General features: G+C 43.5%; 2 protein-coding genes across 4 annotated transcripts in view; both read left to right on the forward strand.

Moving 5' to 3' along the window:
• LOC132916122 (DNA-directed RNA polymerase II subunit Rpb4-like) overlaps nt 1-17,124 on the forward strand; it is a 346,958-nt gene that overhangs the window by 94,713 nt on the left and 235,121 nt on the right. The gene's annotated exons all lie outside the window — the stretch shown is intronic.
• LOC132916129 (protein vestigial) overlaps nt 1-17,124 on the forward strand; it is an 80,775-nt gene that overhangs the window by 61,632 nt on the left and 2,019 nt on the right. For both annotated transcript variants that reach the window (XM_060975932.1, XM_060975931.1), the window contains exons 4-5: nt 4,340-4,463; nt 6,051-6,265. In XM_060975932.1, coding sequence (XP_060831915.1) covers nt 4,340-4,463; nt 6,051-6,265 — 339 coding nt within the window. The remainder of the gene's footprint in view (nt 1-4,339; nt 4,464-6,050; nt 6,266-17,124) is intronic.

Here is a 17,124-nt window from a genome sequence, read left to right on the forward strand (position 1 = left end):
GCAATTAATCGATTATGAGCATTTATTGGAATTAGCTCTATTAAAATTGTCCATCCCCCGTTACCATTGTGAAAAAGTAATACGAAAACAAACTCAAACTTCACAACCTCCATAACCCAAACGACTCTATAAAAGCAATTTTCCTTGAAACCTATTGCATTCCACTCTACCCTCTACCATCGTTAAAAAGAAAAAAGAAACGATCGCGGAATAAACCCTGTGGATCAACAATCTTTAAATCCAACTACTGCGCTCTGCCACGCAAAATCGTCGAAAAGAACAGCTTTCAACAGCGACTAACGGTGTCGTCGCTCATTCCGAATTGACTAACAAAAGCCTCGACGCAGAGGTAACAGACATTAACACAAATCGAAAATAGACCGGAACGCGCCATTAGTTTTCTCGGCGAATCCGAATCCTCGGCCTGTGATGTGTAAGGCGTGAGTATACGTTTCTTTGGCCGTGGCCGCGAGTGCAATCAGAATAACGAGGCATCCGGTCGCACCGCCACATCAATCTGCCGTGGGTTACGTTTTGACGAATCGCGGCACCGCGACGCGAGACGTCTTTATAGAGGCACCTTCTGGCGCCGTGCCAACGCCACGCGTCGACGCCGAACAGCACGTCCAACGCGAGAAACTCATGCCCCGGCCCGTGTCAGCCGATTATTTTCCGCGGCTCTCGGAAATGAAACACCGAGGCCGCGACGCCACCGAAGATTTACCGACTACATTTGTATCGCGGTATCGCGGCCGCGAACCAACGATCGATGTCGAGTTGCTCGGTGAATAGCTGGAAGTGAATCATTGCCGACCAACTCGTCGGGAAAATGAATGTACCCCGAAAAAATTAACGAGCCCGACGCTGGTTCGTGAAATTGCTTTTCGCGATGTTTCTGTGAGTTTTAGCTTTAAGAGTGAGAGCCAGTTCCTTCGTTCAAAGAACCACTTGTTGTTGCGTCTCCGAAGGAAATGCAATTTATCGGCTACAGATTGTTACGCGTTGATATGGACCTTTTAGAAAGATCGATGGTTAATGGCAACTTGGAATAGATAATGACTGGAAATATGCGTGTATACATACGGTGTCCGTGTAATTTGAATATTTAATCAAGCAATATATTTGACACAGAGAATAGTAATTCGAATGGTTCTCAACTTAGTCGCGATGTTCATCTGAATACGTAATACGTGTCGAAACATCTAAGTTATCACGCTCGTGTCATTTCACATCGTACGAAACTGAAGCAGATCTACGAATATCGATAAACCCACGCGCTCTCTTCCATTTGTTCAAACACGTGCAAACACGTTCGAGGAAGATTCGCGAAATCCCGTAACGATCTGCGAATCGTCAAAGGGTGCAGAACGATACTGTAACTCGATTGGGTATCGGATCGTCCCGGTAACGACTGACCCGCGACACTTTCAGCATAAAGAAGCCATGGAGCCGCATTGTTTCCCACGCGTGGAATGCCAGAATGGAAGGGGGGTTCGTAGACGGTGAAACGCGTAAAATATGCTTTCTCGTCTCGAGAGCTGTAACCGGTATCGCGGATTGGTCGAGCGGCACGGCATCATCCTCCTACACACGTATCAAGAAAGATTGACTAACTATCGCGTTAAATATTGCGATTTGCTTACGGGGGAGATGTAAGATAGCGGAACGGAACGGAAACCGGCCTCCACCACGTCCTTCGTTCCAACGTCCTTCGTCCTTCCTCCAACCCCGTGCTTCTCTCTGACTTCTTCGCCGCCTCCCCACCCTTTTTCTTCTCTACCACCGCCAGGGTCTGTCTGCCCCTCTCTCATCCCTCTAACCCCCGGCCCGCTGTCCTCGGCCGACTGTCCTTTATTTATTAACGCAATTAAAGAAACAGAGTGTCGAGCGTCCACGGTCGGCTTTCTACTGTGCCGATGCCGCGGACCGGCTGCACGCTCGGCCAGAGAACTGGGAAACGGGCGGGAATCGATTCTACGCGAATGTGGTACTGATGAAGCCAGAAAGGATCGTCGATGTCAAATTCACACCGTGGATGCGAGTTTGATGTACTTGAGTTGGGAATGTGCACCGATCGATATCTGGAATTTTTATCACGCTCCTACGTTGCTTTACGACGGTTGTAAGTTGATGATGAAGAATGTTTTACTTCCTGTTTAAACTTCCCTCTGAAATCTGCCTCGTACGAATCAGCTTGAAACGTGCAACGTACAACTCTTGGTGTATGACTGACTTGCTCTATAAATAATCATTTTCAGATTACTTTGTACGATTTTGTCACGAAGATGATAAGCCTTTGAAGATATTTTAAAGTACATTTTAATCTAGAGAGTATTCGTGTTTAATATCGTAAATGTCGAGTTTAAAAGGCGTTTTATCCTTCATTTACCGTAAACGTCTTTTTCTTTCGTGATAGTATATCGTTGACTTGTTAGGTTCAACTCGTTAATTATCACATGTACGTACATGTGTAAGTATGTGTCATCTATTAAAGATAAATTACTGTACATCGAGCGCTATGTATCAATCGATACTGGTAGGTTGCGCCACGTATAAATGAATAATTCATGCCTCTGTTTTATCAAACAGCCTTAGCGCTAGCCACTTTTTACATAGCCGTGTGTATTCTTGTCGACCCATACAAAGTAAACTTTATAATTAACGCGTTGCCCGAGCAAGTGAAGATAAATTTTACAACAACCTATCAACTATTATCAAAACCGAACTCGCAATCAGTCAAATACATATGATACGTAAATAACTCGTGCATAATCATCATGATACTATAACAGAATAACTAACGCTGTGATAAAAATATAATGAAATAAAAACTAAACTAACAACGCTCAAGATATTGAAACTACAATCGTACGATGAGAAAAGAAACCTTAAACGAAAGAATCTTTTTTTTAAGAAGGAACCTTCGAAATATACTAAAGACGGAGATATCAAGTCATCACCGTAATACATGTGCGACAGGCAATATTAAAACACCTAAAGAAGAAACAGACGGCAATGGCGACAAAAGGACGCTAACGTCCAGAAATAACAACGATTCGTAAATTGAATATTTTTTTCTGGATTAGTTGACACATTTTCCATGGGATAGCGAGTCGCGGTGGAAGATGAGATCGAGGAAGAAGAGAAGGAATTAGAAATATAAATCGTCGGCTGGTTCGGTCTCGTTGGTTCAACCTTCGAATATGTGTTTGGATTGGCCGAAAGATCCTCGAGAGAGAAAGAGAGAGAGAGAAAAAGGAATCCCGGGACCAAGGACCCGGAGACTCGCGGGAGGATACACGACAAGCTTCTGGCTTTGGAGTGGTCGCTTGTAAAACAACCGAGCGGTACCTTTCTGTCGCGCGGTTCGATCCCGTGGGATCCGACTACCCGTTTATCGTGAGCCCTCGTAAGAATCGCGTGCTGGCCCGTGGGAAACGATACAAATATTTTAATAAACATTCTTGCCCAGTCGGAACGTCTAGCTTTCGAACAAAAATTATTGCGCCGATTGGCCCGGTGATTCGTCCAGGTTGGGATAGTCGATCGTAGACCGATCACGGATACCGTGTAACTTATCGTTGGAGACTCTTCATGTAGAATTTCAGGGAACTATGGTGTACTATGATATTTACAATCGTGCATACCTTCGTTCTCCAGTTATATACGTAACTTCATTCCTTGCAGTTACGTTAGCTCGTTAAGCGGATTATTGCTTAATTTATTCGCTGTTACCGATATATGGCAACTCTTTCTCAGAAGATGCAGAATTGTTTTTATCAAAAAATACTCTTGGTTTGTGCAATAACGTTTGCCTTAATGCTATAGTCCGCTGGTTCGTCTGTCTTCGTCTCTCAAACGCATAAAAATAAGAGCACACGCCGACTGCGTCAGTGGAATTAGATACTTAAAGTCAGACTACCAAGACAGCGAAGGTATTAACCAGGAAGTTGTATATTTATGAACTTCAAAATTGTTAAAGACAAGCCAATTTCAGTTTAGCTTTTGCAGATATAGGTATAACAAATTATAAATAAATAAAAGCAACACGTAAAAGAGATATTCGAGAAATTGATAACTAAAGTATGTAGGAAATTAAATCATTAATTCCCTGGTTAATAAATCGAACGTTTGGCTTTAGAACAGGAAAATTGTACATTGTTTGAAGAATATTAAATTTCATACGAAATATATATATATATATATATATATATATTTCGTATATATATATATATATATATACGAAAAGATCGCGTTACTTTAATTGTAGATATTGTATGGCAATTTGCATTTGCTCGGATAAATAAGAAATTATTAAAAGCATTGTATTTTGTTGTAGAAAATATCTCTCCCATGTTCATGAGGAACTTCCCCCCTTCCTTCTGGAAGAGCCAGCATCCTGGCGAAGTCTACGAGTGTCCAACGGATCCATGGCATCCGCATTATCCACAGTATCACCACAGGTGAGCGTTCCTAACATTCCTTGTGTTGTCCTTAAAATATATCTCTACGTTAGAGGAAAATCTGTCCTAATACCATGTTTCTAAACCTTTTAAACTGGCATTCGTATTATATTCCCATAAATCATAAATGATAAAGTAATTCGTTCGATTTTATTCGTAAAATTCATGTTTTCTTCGGAATTTCTTATTGGATAAAATAAAAGATATTAATAATCTGCATACAATAATTAATAACACGGATAAATAAATAACTGGAAATTATTACTACATCCAGTATACTCTCCAATCTTGATATGGACAGATTTTCATGTATTCTGATTACGACAAAAATAGGGAGAATAAAATTTTACACGCGAGAGGATCCGAACAATCTTGTAAAAGAGATACGAAAAACTTACCGAAGAAATAGATCATAATCCTCATAAATAATAGGAAATTACGTATGAAATGACATTTTCACAAACTTTTCACTTTATATATTCATTTACATCGTTCGATCTATAGTTCTATCTAATCTACCACCTGGAGACACAAACCGCCATATTACATATCATTTAACATTCCTCTGCTTACTCCTTTCCACCCATCTCATTTACAACAATATCAAACCAATTAGAATCCCCACTTCTTCTCTATTTCGCGTTCCATTCGTTCGAATCGCCAGCATCGCAACCTCTAATTAGAGACGAGTCCCATCGGAGAATCCGATGCAGTCATTCCAGCGCGACGTACTCTATTTTAAATTCGCGCCGCCTGTATCTCGCGGCGGTGCATTCACGCGCACGGCGCGAAACCAGCCCCGTGATTAATCGACGAAATCGTCGTCCGTTCGATTAACGGACGATAATGCGAGCGATGCCTCACGCATTCCAAAAATCCACCTCCGGCAGGCGCGACACGCTCATTACGCGATAGCCTGCCGGGATAAACCTTCGGAAACGAATGTCGCAGCGGGTACGAGAGACGATGGAACGAGCGAAGCGGGGAAACACGTGAAGAAAGGGAAGTGTCTTTTGAAAAATGACGAAAGAAATGGGAGAAAAATCAGGAGAAATCGAGGAAAGAGCCCGAATGAACGGCGCGAGCCAGAAAGAGAGGGATGGATTAAACGAGCGTAGAGAAAGCGACACGGTGGCGAGGATGAGAAATAAGAGGGAAGGAGAAAGAACGGAGGCAAAGAGAAAACGAGACGTGAAAAATACAGAAAACCGTCGGGAGCAGGTACCCCTGCTCGAGAGATCTTTAGCGCTGATCTCGCGTCGGCCGCCGTATAAATTACCAGTCTGTCACCGTTCTTGAGAAGAGGCACGATATCGAGGATTCTTTTTCTCCTTTCCTCTCGCGTTACCTTTTCTTTGCCCTCTTCTTTTTCGTTCCTCCTTCTTTTACCCCTCGCATTTTCGTCGGTCTCTTTCCATCGTTTCGATCCGTTCACGCGTTTATTCTACGTATGCTCTTCGTTGTTTCGTCCGTCTTACTTGGTACATCCGGTACTTCGCATCAGATAATCTAGAAATTACGTTAGTTCTATAATAGGTTTTCAAGGAAGAGAGATACTGAGAATGATTTTTACGATCTATTTTGCAGGGCTGTGCACGAGTATCACCACCATAACATGGCGACCGTGACGAGTTACGGTGGTTTGCTGTTGGGTGGTGCGCGAGGACTCGGCCACCATGCGGCGCATCACGCGCACTCCGCGGCCTCCTACAAGGACTGGCCGTCGGCGACGCCGTCGCAGTCCTTCGTCGACGCTTCCTCCGCTCCCTCTTACCCGCACGGCTATTACGCACCCCTCTCTGGTGAGTAGACTCACGAATCTCATATATGTAGATTTCTTGCGTCGATACCTCGCCACGAAATTAAATGATTCGAGGGTATGGTTTTCTGGCTTTTTTGTTCCTCTTACTTTTGTGTTTTATCTTTAATCGTTTTGCGAATATGTAAACATTTTTGGACATGCGATTCGCATTAGACGGGTTTCGTACTAAGTACGTGTAAAGTAAAAGCTATTCTCCAGATATTGAGAAATCGTACGCAATATTGGCGAACATATCCACTGTATGATAAATTGAAACCTGAATTTCGTATATCTTCTGCGTTTTCTAAAAAGTAGATGCTCGAAGAATTATGATATAATCAGAATTTTATGGAACCACCTGACATTTCAGACGGTGGGTGTCTAAGCACGCTGATTCATATTCTTAGGGACGCAACGACAGAAAGTTTCTTTCGAAACGAAACGATCTCTTTCACCAATTAAACGTACTAAATATCACAAGAGAATTCTTTATCTATTTCATACGTACCTTCCGTATATTTTGCACGCTTTTAAATCTCCTACAAAAGCATAAGCATCTACCAGTCTATTTAGCAGCAAATTACTCGACAATTTTCTCTCGGTAGCCTAGCCACCAGCATCAGATTCCTCTTCCTTCGCGTTTTCTAATCCGCTCACGGGGGACAAACTTTCCCTCTCTTATATAACTGGACGTTGGACCGCGGGAATCAAAACGGTGCGGCTCTTTTTGCGGTGGCGTGTCCCGGGCACCTTGGAAGTATAGTCGAAAAGAGTCGGGGCGAAATGTTTTACGGCTGTGCCGTGACTTTTTGTCGTCGGCATCGATGATTTCGGTGGGAGAGAACAACGAAGAAAGCACGAGTCCCTGAGAGCGTGGCAGCGCTATATCGGCCCCCATTAAGCTCTTATTAATTGCGAGCATCTGAGGGGCCGACCGACCTTTCTTGCGCGCTACCTGCGCGCCATTCTGCCTCCGTTCCCTCTTGCCGGCCGCCGCAAACGATGCTGCACTCTCGGTCTTCCAACTTTGATGTCGAGTCGATCCTCCTCCGACGAGATTTATCATGTAAATCGCGGATAAAAAGCCCGCTCATCCTCCCCTCTGCTGCAACCCACTGGTCACCAGGCGTTCTCCTCTTTTTTCTTCCGTGTTTTCGGCACCGTGCACGATTCTATCGGATCGTGTAGCTGTGGATCGATCGGTCGCTCGCAGAGGGCGAAGAAACTCGGTTCGGAATTGAGCATTGCACGCGCGTTATAAAGTTTGTTAGCACGAGATCGGTGGAATTCGTCGCTGGCGTGGGAAACGAACGTGTATGGTGCAGTTGTAACGCTAAACTACGTAGCGTTAGAAATATACAGAATGAAGGTTTTTGTGGGGAGGAATGTAGATTCTTCGCTCGTAACAACTCCATCCTTTCTGCTCTTACATTTTTATCAACCCCTATTTGATAAACCTCTGATAAGCTTGCCTTAAATTACGACTGCGGTTCTGACAAGTATGTAAGAGTTGCGTAATTTATCAAAATTCTGGAAAATCCGAAAGGAAAGAGGAATCGCGGAGGGAAGAATATTCACGTGACGCGATTTGCCAGCACGTTGCAAGGCAAATGCAAGGTACAGAGGCCGCTACGCGGAGTGCAGCTGCAGCACGCCGTGGAAGCACCACGCCCATCGTGATTGCAGAGACCACTCCCATCTGTCTGCACGTCGTTGCAAGCAGCACGCCTTCCGTTTTACCTCGGTAGCCAGTCACGCGATTTCATGTAACACGTCCGTAACTTTTGATACAACGTTCTACCACGCTCGAGAATTTCCGTGTCTCCGTCCGAGCTTTATTTTTATCGTGCGCCGTGACGTTCCCTCGAGGGATGCGTTTGCTAGTCGCAAAGGGTGTCGTCGCGTTGGTGATGTCTTCCGTAATGGAAAATCCGATTCCTCTTCGTGTTCTTAAGTTGCCTCGTTTTTTCTTATTTTATCGAATGTCTCGGATATTTGATGCAGTTGATAACACGTGACGTTAATGTAGCATTCGATGGGGTCGATGGTGAGTGATACGATTGTCAGTGTAATTTATGCTTAGAGCGATTTATGTGATCGAAGATAGTGTCGTTTCCTGTCACTTTTTCCGCTTCTTCGTTTTACATTAATTTGTTGATTATTGATTTTATTAGATCGTTGATTCTATGTCTTTTTCATTTTCTGACACGCGTTCGCTTTCACGGTTCACACTCTGGCTGTCAAGCGACTTTGACGTTCCACTGGCAGCGACAAATGCTCCCAACGATATTTTAAGACTATTTTTCTGGAATTGTAGCGTTGCAGTTGGATATATTTATACACGTTTCGCTTATTTTGACCGATCAGCTGCCGTTCGTTCAAAATAAATCTCGCGTTAGTTGTATATTCTTCGAAACACTTCCCAGTATGAGAAAATATTTTGATGGTCAATATGAAAAATTGTACGAATTTGTAAAATGGAAGAAACAGGTGTTAATCTTCTCGTAGTTTCTTTTTTATTTAACTTGTATTCCACATAAATTTAAAAGAAAAATTTATAAACGTAAGATTCTTTGCTGTTTGTTTATAAAAATTATTATACCAAGTACTTGCGCGATGCTTATGGGGTTGTTTTAAAATATAAAGCAAGTGTTGAGGGTTTGTAGCGAAGGAGAGAAAGCGGTGTGCCATGGTCAGGTTCCACGTATGTTGAATTCAAGCGATGAAAATCGATACTAGAGCTTCGCTTTAGCATTCTCATCCCTCTCGCTGTCACGGATTCGATACGCCATGGCTTCAACCCTCTTTCGGTAGCCATTTTGGACATTTCAGCTTGACGATCACGTATTAAAGAAAGCGATCTTCTCCAGTGTATTACTTTCGCAAGAATTCTAATATCAGAAGAAGCTGAAACTACGTAGCTTGAAACGTTAAAAATGTTTTCAACGATCCCCAAAACACGTGTCATTTCGCGACGCACAATTTCCCGAACGTTTTTAAATCTCTTCTTCAACTTCTTCAAAAGAAAATTAATTTCCAAACACGTGGTCCCCTTGAAATTCACGAGAAATTTCGTCGGCTCGTACGGTACATTTCACGGAGAAATCCTGCGAAAAATTTTGGCGTTGCTTCGGCTGGGAGACTCCCAGGGACGAACGGGCTGGGATTTAGGGCCAATTTAGGAAACGCTTACATTCGCACGCGCGCGCCTCGCTGCACGGGCGCAGATTGAGAGTTGGTTCGCGGATCGGACCGACCAAACGAGTTTTCAAGAATTTACTCGCCGGAATGCCGGCAACGCTCACTATTCTAACTGGCGTGTGCTACCGTAAGGGCCCTGTGCACGCTCGCTGCTTCCAAGTAGCCGCGACCTCGTCGTCAAACATCGATTCTGGAAATTAATGAATAAATAAGGAAGGACTTGCTTGGCTGTGTCCGCTTTCTTGGCCACGAACGAATATCGATTCCACGATCGAAGGAGTCGGCCTAAAAAACGACATCAACGATCCAGCAGCCAGATTTCGGGCCGTTTTGTCGAAGTAGGTACGTAAAAAGAACTCAGAATTTCGAGGATTTGGGGAAATCAAAGGAATTAACGACAAGTAGCTTCTTCTGACTTTTGACGTTCCCTTTTTAACTGCGTACGAGCGCACGAAATAAGCTCGAGGTGTAGGGACTTTGACGAAATAAAGTCATCCATCTTCTTTGACTAAATGTTTGGTACGTCCTACGTCAAATTTAAAAATGCCCCTTTTCATCCAAACAAATCTAATTTCGAATCTACCAATCCCAAATACAAAGAACTGTGCAACAACAAAGGAAAGTCCCATCGCTTTCACATTTTTGAATTTTCTATTCGCCATAACGCAACGCAACAATCGCGTTCGTATCGACGAAAGCCTGACGAATTTTTCACAAGCGTTGGCAATAAACTTTCGTATTGCGAGGGCGGAGCAGATAATTTCATAATGGGTTTCGACACGAGGGAACAGCGCGGCAAAGCGAACCCGCGGCGTCTTCGAATCTGAAGTACCGCCATTAGAACGCCGCTTGGCACCCCGATTAGGCCGTGCCGCGAGTTGACTGGTAATTATATAATTGCGTAAAATTAACTCGGTCGGCATAAATTGGCTGCCGTTTAAGCGCGATTAAGAGAAATAAATCGCAATTACCGTGTGACGTCCGACGACGCCGGACAACTGTAGATGGTCATGGCGCACCGCGTGACGTTTCTGTCGGCGGTTTTATGCCTCCCCCTTCCCTCCTATCCCTACCGGCCCCGCGTATGTCTATTACTTCTGCGAAATCATTAATTTAATTAGCCGTCACCGGCTGTTGCATCGACGAATTCAACGCGTGATCGAGCCTTCGACGACGATAATTCATGCAACTACGGAAGTTCACTTTTCTTTCTACGTCTACTATACTTTCTTGTTCGTTACTTTACTCCATGTTTTCTTATTTTCCTATTTATTTTTCTCCTCCTGCTTTTTATTTCTTTCTTCTATTTTTCTTTTTGGTCAAGACGAAGAAAAGAAGATCTGCGAGAATCGAAGTACGAGAGATTGTTCCGATAGAAGATTGGCGGAAGTTGGGATTTAAAGTCGTACAGAACTGGCATTGTCTTAAGGCAATGGGATAATTGCGTTTTCTTTTCCCACGGTGGAAGCGGATTCGCAGAATCGATCAGCGATTCAAGAAAGAGAAATCTGTTGGAAAGATTGAAGTTTCCTGCACGTTGTTTCGTTTCTTCGCCGCGGTACACCGTTGGGCGCAATTGCTAGAAAACCTAACCGTTACCTTTATCGGAAAACTAAAGCGAATCTTACTTTACTCAGCCCTCTGCGCCATAAGAAATCAAATAACAGGCTTCGTTTTTATACTCGTATTAACAACGACAAAAGGGGAGCGTTTCGGACAAGAATCAAAGGGAGACGTATCTTCGAACAGGAAGTCGAAAAGTTGGGAAGGAACGCGCGACGGAAATCGTGAATCCGAGGTCCGAAGAGCAACACTCGCGAGACGTTGGAACTGAATCCAGCGATGTTAATTTAATGCAGTTCGCGTACTTTTATCTTTCCAGAGTTAACATTAATTCGCCGACGGTCGCGAACAGAGACGAATTTACGAGCGAGATTCGTTATCCGAGGCGGAAGGGCGACGGACTGGTATCGCGAAATCTATTGCTTCCGAACACGCAGCCGCGACGCGACGCGACGCGACGCGACGTCGCGGGCTTCGCTCGCAATTAGACGAACTTAAATCAAAACACGGATTTCAGCCGTGAATGCTGAATTGAATTTCATGCGCGATATTTTATAGGTCGTGGTGATACACTCAACCCTTCGTTCGCACACACTTCGCTGCATGTGTAATTAATATGCTCCAGTTACATGAAATTTATTGCCTTGTTACGATTATACAGGTAATATTTTTCCTTTCGAACGTGATATTATTTTAACCGAGAAAATGTTTCTTCTTCTTATTCCTCCTCTTGATTCTTACTTCGGTGATCGAGTACATTCTGTGTTATAATTCTACCCTGAATACGTAGCGTTCAAGCGGTCTCCGCTTCTAAGAAAATTCTACATCTGGTCTCTTTAGTTTCCTCAAGCACCGAAGCCATCGACTGCGTATAGACAATAGACTGGGACGAAGGCAGATCATAGACGGTAGACAGGCGACGATGGCTTTCACTCATAGGGTAACACTGCTATCGTGCGGATCGGGACCAGCTCAAATTATATTCCTACATGCACTTACGCTTCTGTATTAAATTATACTTTCTACTTTACAATTTATCCACGCGTTACTCTGTTCATACATCTAATAACCTCAACATATTGGTACCGTACAACACGCAGGATTCCTACAAAGTCTTCTTCTTCAACTATCCATCGTTCGATCTTCGCTTCCTATCCACGTTGAAACGTAATTGTGTAGGGTTATTCAACTTCGGAACGAAACTTGAAGGACCTTAGTGGCAGTTAACTATCGGCCTCTTATTACATAGATCCTGATACCGTTAGGAATATTTCCTAAAGACGATAAACACAAAATTGACTACGAAAAGCAACGTCTTCCATAATATCTCACGTATATTGGAACTTGGATGGTCAAAGTGGTCCAGGTGTTCGTCGTCCGAAGTTTGAGCGCGCTTCACTTGCACATCCCTCGACAACCTCGCCTTCTCATCGGTGCAAAGAGAAAGGAACGACGTAAGTGACTGGAAAACGAAACAGTATCCTAAATGAGCGCGCAGTTTCGTGGCAGTTTGGGGTCGCGGAGCGTCGGTCAAGCGGTTTCGCGCGGTCGAGCGAGTCGAAACAAAGAAAGGGTCCAGCGAGGCGCTCTCAATATTTCCAGGAGAATTAATTCAGGGAATCTTCGCCATAAATTCTGGTCCGCGTGGGACATTCTCTCCGGAGAGAGAATATTCTGGATCCGCGCGTCGCTGCAGCCGGGCCTTTCTGGCACGCGCCTCGAAAATGGCGTCGACCGGTGACGTCACGTAATCCACGCTTGTGCACCGCTTCCACCGGCGGGAGCAAAAGGGAAGAGAATGGAAAAGAGGGACACCAGGGTAGCCGGGGATGGCTAGCGAGCCTCGATTGGTCAGCCGGCCGGATGGAGGGAGTGGTCGAAAGCTGCCGGTTTATATCGATCTCTCGAAGTCGGCTCGTTCGCGGACGAAGAGACACTCCGGTGAACCGGAGCTGCCTCCGCGGCGAACGCGCGTCCTCTTCGTCCTTTAACCCCTGGCCGAACCTTTCGACGCGACAGGGCACTTGCGTCACGAAGGCGACGGATGTCGCCAAGCTTTTCTTTTTCTTCTTCGATTACTTTCGAAGAAACAGTTCGCGCATGTACTTTGAGAACGTCACGACTCGAAATAATTCAATCTTGCGTTAGAAGAATATCAGAACTACGTATTTGAGGATCAACACAAACGACAAATGCAGCGACGAAAGTAATATTTTATACCTAGGCTATCGTCATCCGTAAAGTCAATCAAACTGCAAGGTACTCGACAGAAGGTGTAATTAGTCTGTGTGGTTTCGATGGATAATCTTTATATCGCGCGAGATATACGCGATAGGAATCGAGTCTCGTCTTTTAACGAGACCGCAAACATTCCAATTTGCCGAAATAGTCGGAAATCGATGTTCGCGTGTTATTGGCCAGAATCCTCACAAAGGATCGGAGTAATGGGAAACGTTAAAGGCACAAAGATTTAGAAGCTTAATTTCCAATTAATACTCGCTCGTCGGTGCATACGAGTTTCGAAACGGGGTGAATCAAAGTAGGGACTCTCCTTTACCACGACTATATTGGATTTCAGACTATGAGGGGTTGACCCTCATTGATAAGGGTCATCTCGATGCTTACGTATCCCTCGTCGGTGGCAAGGGTCCCTGCGCGCAAGGGTCGGGTCTTCGCTTTTTAAAGCGGGGGTGTTCGATTTAATTTAATCCAAATACCTAACTCTCGTCTTTTGACGTTGAATTTGCCACTCGAAGTTAAGGGCGAACGAAAGCAACGAGAGCACAGATTATTCATTATCGAAGAAGCACTGACAATTACAAGATACCAGTTTTATAACTTTTTACGAAATTAAATTTAAATACGTTTCGGTGATTAAAAGATACCATTCTCGCTGCATTAAATTTTCGGTACGTATTTGCAGAATAAACATACATAAACAACGACAAAGATTTATTATATTCAAAGATATATGTATATATTTAATTAAATACGTTGCCTGCCGAGCATAACGTTATTGCAAGCCTGTGCATACTTGCAGCAGTTTTAAGTGTTTAATTATTTTCAAGCGTAACACGCGCGTGATTAAATTTTCGGTGAACATAAAGGACAAAGTTACAAAATTCTCGGGTTCAGCGAGTTTCATTCCGAATTTCCTTCGACTTTGTGCTTTGTTTCTTTGTCGAAAAGACCGAAGGGAATTCCTCCTTGTACCGTCTTGCTATGCTCTTTGATATCGCGATATTGAATGCTGGAACATTCATAACAGGTGCGTTCGTCCGTAACTTCGTATTCATCGACTTGTGTGCGTTCGAGGTTTCCAACGAAAACACCGTGTATTCCTTTTACAAAAAAGGAATATTTGACAGCAACCGCCGTTTAACAAGGACCGTTCGTTTTGCAAAAGAATATTTTTTCCAATCAAAAATCATAATACTTTATTCATTTCTTACGCTAACTACTTATTAAATACACGTGAATTTTACAAAGTAATACCTCATTCAAAAATAGTAATAATTGATAATTTAATCCTACTAATACTCCCATATTATACCAGCTCTCGGCTTCTGGTATCGTTTCTCTGCTCCGATCATAATCTCCGTGAGAGAGCATCCTAATTCAATACGATGGGCCGCAGCCGGCAAATAATGTACCATAAGTGTCAGAACGATTTATGCGAGCCGTGTACGTGCCTATAACGTTTTCACGGCCGAGTATGCGAGGCCAATATGCTGGAACAAAATGGACGGGGGTGTTGCTGGTAAATGGTGTGTCAGATAGCGTGGACAATATTGCCCGGTGCTCGCCGGCTTTCCCGAGTCACCCTCTCGTATTTACGAGGAAGAACCCGCGTCGATTATGAAACGGAAACTTCTCCACTTTCCATTCGAATCATACAGATACATGGGATTTATGCACCACGATATCCCCATAATTAATCGCTGGATATATTTACTCGTCGATACTTTGCAGCATGATGGATTTTATTCTTATATTGATAGATCGTTAAAAAAAATACACAACGTGTATCGTTACATCCAAAATATATACAGCTAGTCAGATAGAACTTAGGTATAATGATAATTGTGATATAAAATAAATTGAATTATTAGCTCTAATGAAAATTTATCGAAAGTTTTATATACTTATGTAAACTCCCTATAGTTCACGTGTGATAGGGACTCTCTCTGTTTACGGACAGCACGACTTTCTTCGTTTCACGGATAGAATGACTTTCTTTTGTTTTACGGACAATCATTTTGAGAGACACTCATTTCCCATACAGACTGACAGAGAGCAACATCAGAGATTTTTTTCTTTTTATTTTATTTTATTTTGGTTATTTTACAATTGGTAAAGTGTTATATCTTGTTGGTGAAGAAAAAAAAAATATAAATAAAAAATAATATAGCATGTGGGCGGCTACCCCCAGCGGGGTGCCAGCTTCGTTTTTTTCTAAGTTATATCTTTTATGATAACATCAGAGATAGAGAAGATCACGGAAGAGAGAATAATTATTTAAAACAATGAAGACTGACGGAGAAAGATCGGTAGCTGAGGACGTTGAAAATCGATTCTCGATTTTCAGGTAGACATTGCACGGAACTTGTTATTTATTGTTTACTGTTATAGATTGGTACCAATTGTTGTTTACTCCTGTATTTCATTCAAGTATTTTCACGATAAACTCGATTTTCAGACTTCGGAATCGATCACCCGAATTACCCCGAGATTTACGACATTACATATATGTGTCAAGACAACTTCCAACTATAAGACGAAGATACATTATAATTTATACAATCGATCTGTTAAACTTTGCCGGTGGATGGTCTCTAGGACTTGGAAGCATGAAACTCGCAAAGTATGTAAACGTAGCTTATCAATTTACGTCCATCGATTGTCGAAACACTCGATAGTGTGTACCAGTTTCTTCTCACGACGCGTTCCATCGTCATTTTCCGGCCGAGCAGCTTTCTATCGAACAGCGCTTCGCGTTCTCTGACTCGCTGGCAGAGATCGAATCTTTTGTGCTTCCGCTACGTGTTTTTTTCAGCGTGCATGCGCCAATATGGTAACGCGCGGGACGCACACGTAGCTGACTTTGAAGCAGGTAGATCCACGTGCTGACACGTGTGCGCCGACAGATACGAACTTAATCGGCCGTGCCGTGCACCACGTGCCGGGAATTTAAGTATTTGAAAACGTCCATCTTTGTCCTGCTCGCTGCAACTACAACGTATCCAAGAGACTTTCAATATACAAGCGGACATGTAACATCGGACCATGTTACGTCCATTGACAATGATTAAGATATGTAGTCATCGTGATCAATCGGAGTCTCGATCGATTGGAATTAAGCGGAAATTCTCCCGTGGAATACTTTCTTTGCGAGCGTGCCTTTACCTTAGAAATTTTATTCGCCTAAGACGCTTAATTTTTACTCTAATACGCAAACATCCTCGGTCGAGTCAAGCTTCTTCTCAATTACCGATGATTCTCTCGGAGCTGCGGCTGGTCGAGGGGTACGAGGAGCCGAGAGAGCAGAATGATCTGCAGGGTCAGTCTTCGAAGATATCAAGATCGAAGATAGCTATAGACGCATGCGTGCAACCGTTGCAAGGAACATGAGATCTTAACTGTTCGATCTCGTGACATATTCCGCTGGTCCCCCATCCGTTCGTTGTGTTCGACCGCTCGTTCCCTTGGTTCGTCCATCGGTTTGTCCGTCCGTGTCGCTCAGCGGGTGCCATCACCAGTTCTGCACCCTCGCATCCGTCAAAACGTTGACTCTTCTTTTATTACGCGGCTGGCCGCGTTATAAATTTCGATGAACGATGAGCCGACCCCGCACCAACGAAAAAGTCATTCCTATCTTTTCGAATATAACCAATTACTTGTCTTGTGCGTGAAAGCTCTGTCGTGGATCGTCAGTGCTATCGTTCCAGTCTAATTGATGATTGCTTCGAGACACAAACCTTCGTGAACGGAAGACTACTCGGTGTGAGCTAGAAGGGTCTGTTGGGTGCTGATTATCAGGTTCGAATAACGCGCAGATACGAGATCACGCGCTTAGGTTATTGATAACGATTCGTT

This window comes from Bombus pascuorum, chromosome 1 (genome assembly GCF_905332965.1).
Source record: "Bombus pascuorum chromosome 1, iyBomPasc1.1, whole genome shotgun sequence".
In the NCBI taxonomy this organism is placed as follows: Eukaryota; Metazoa; Arthropoda; class Insecta; order Hymenoptera; family Apidae; genus Bombus; species Bombus pascuorum.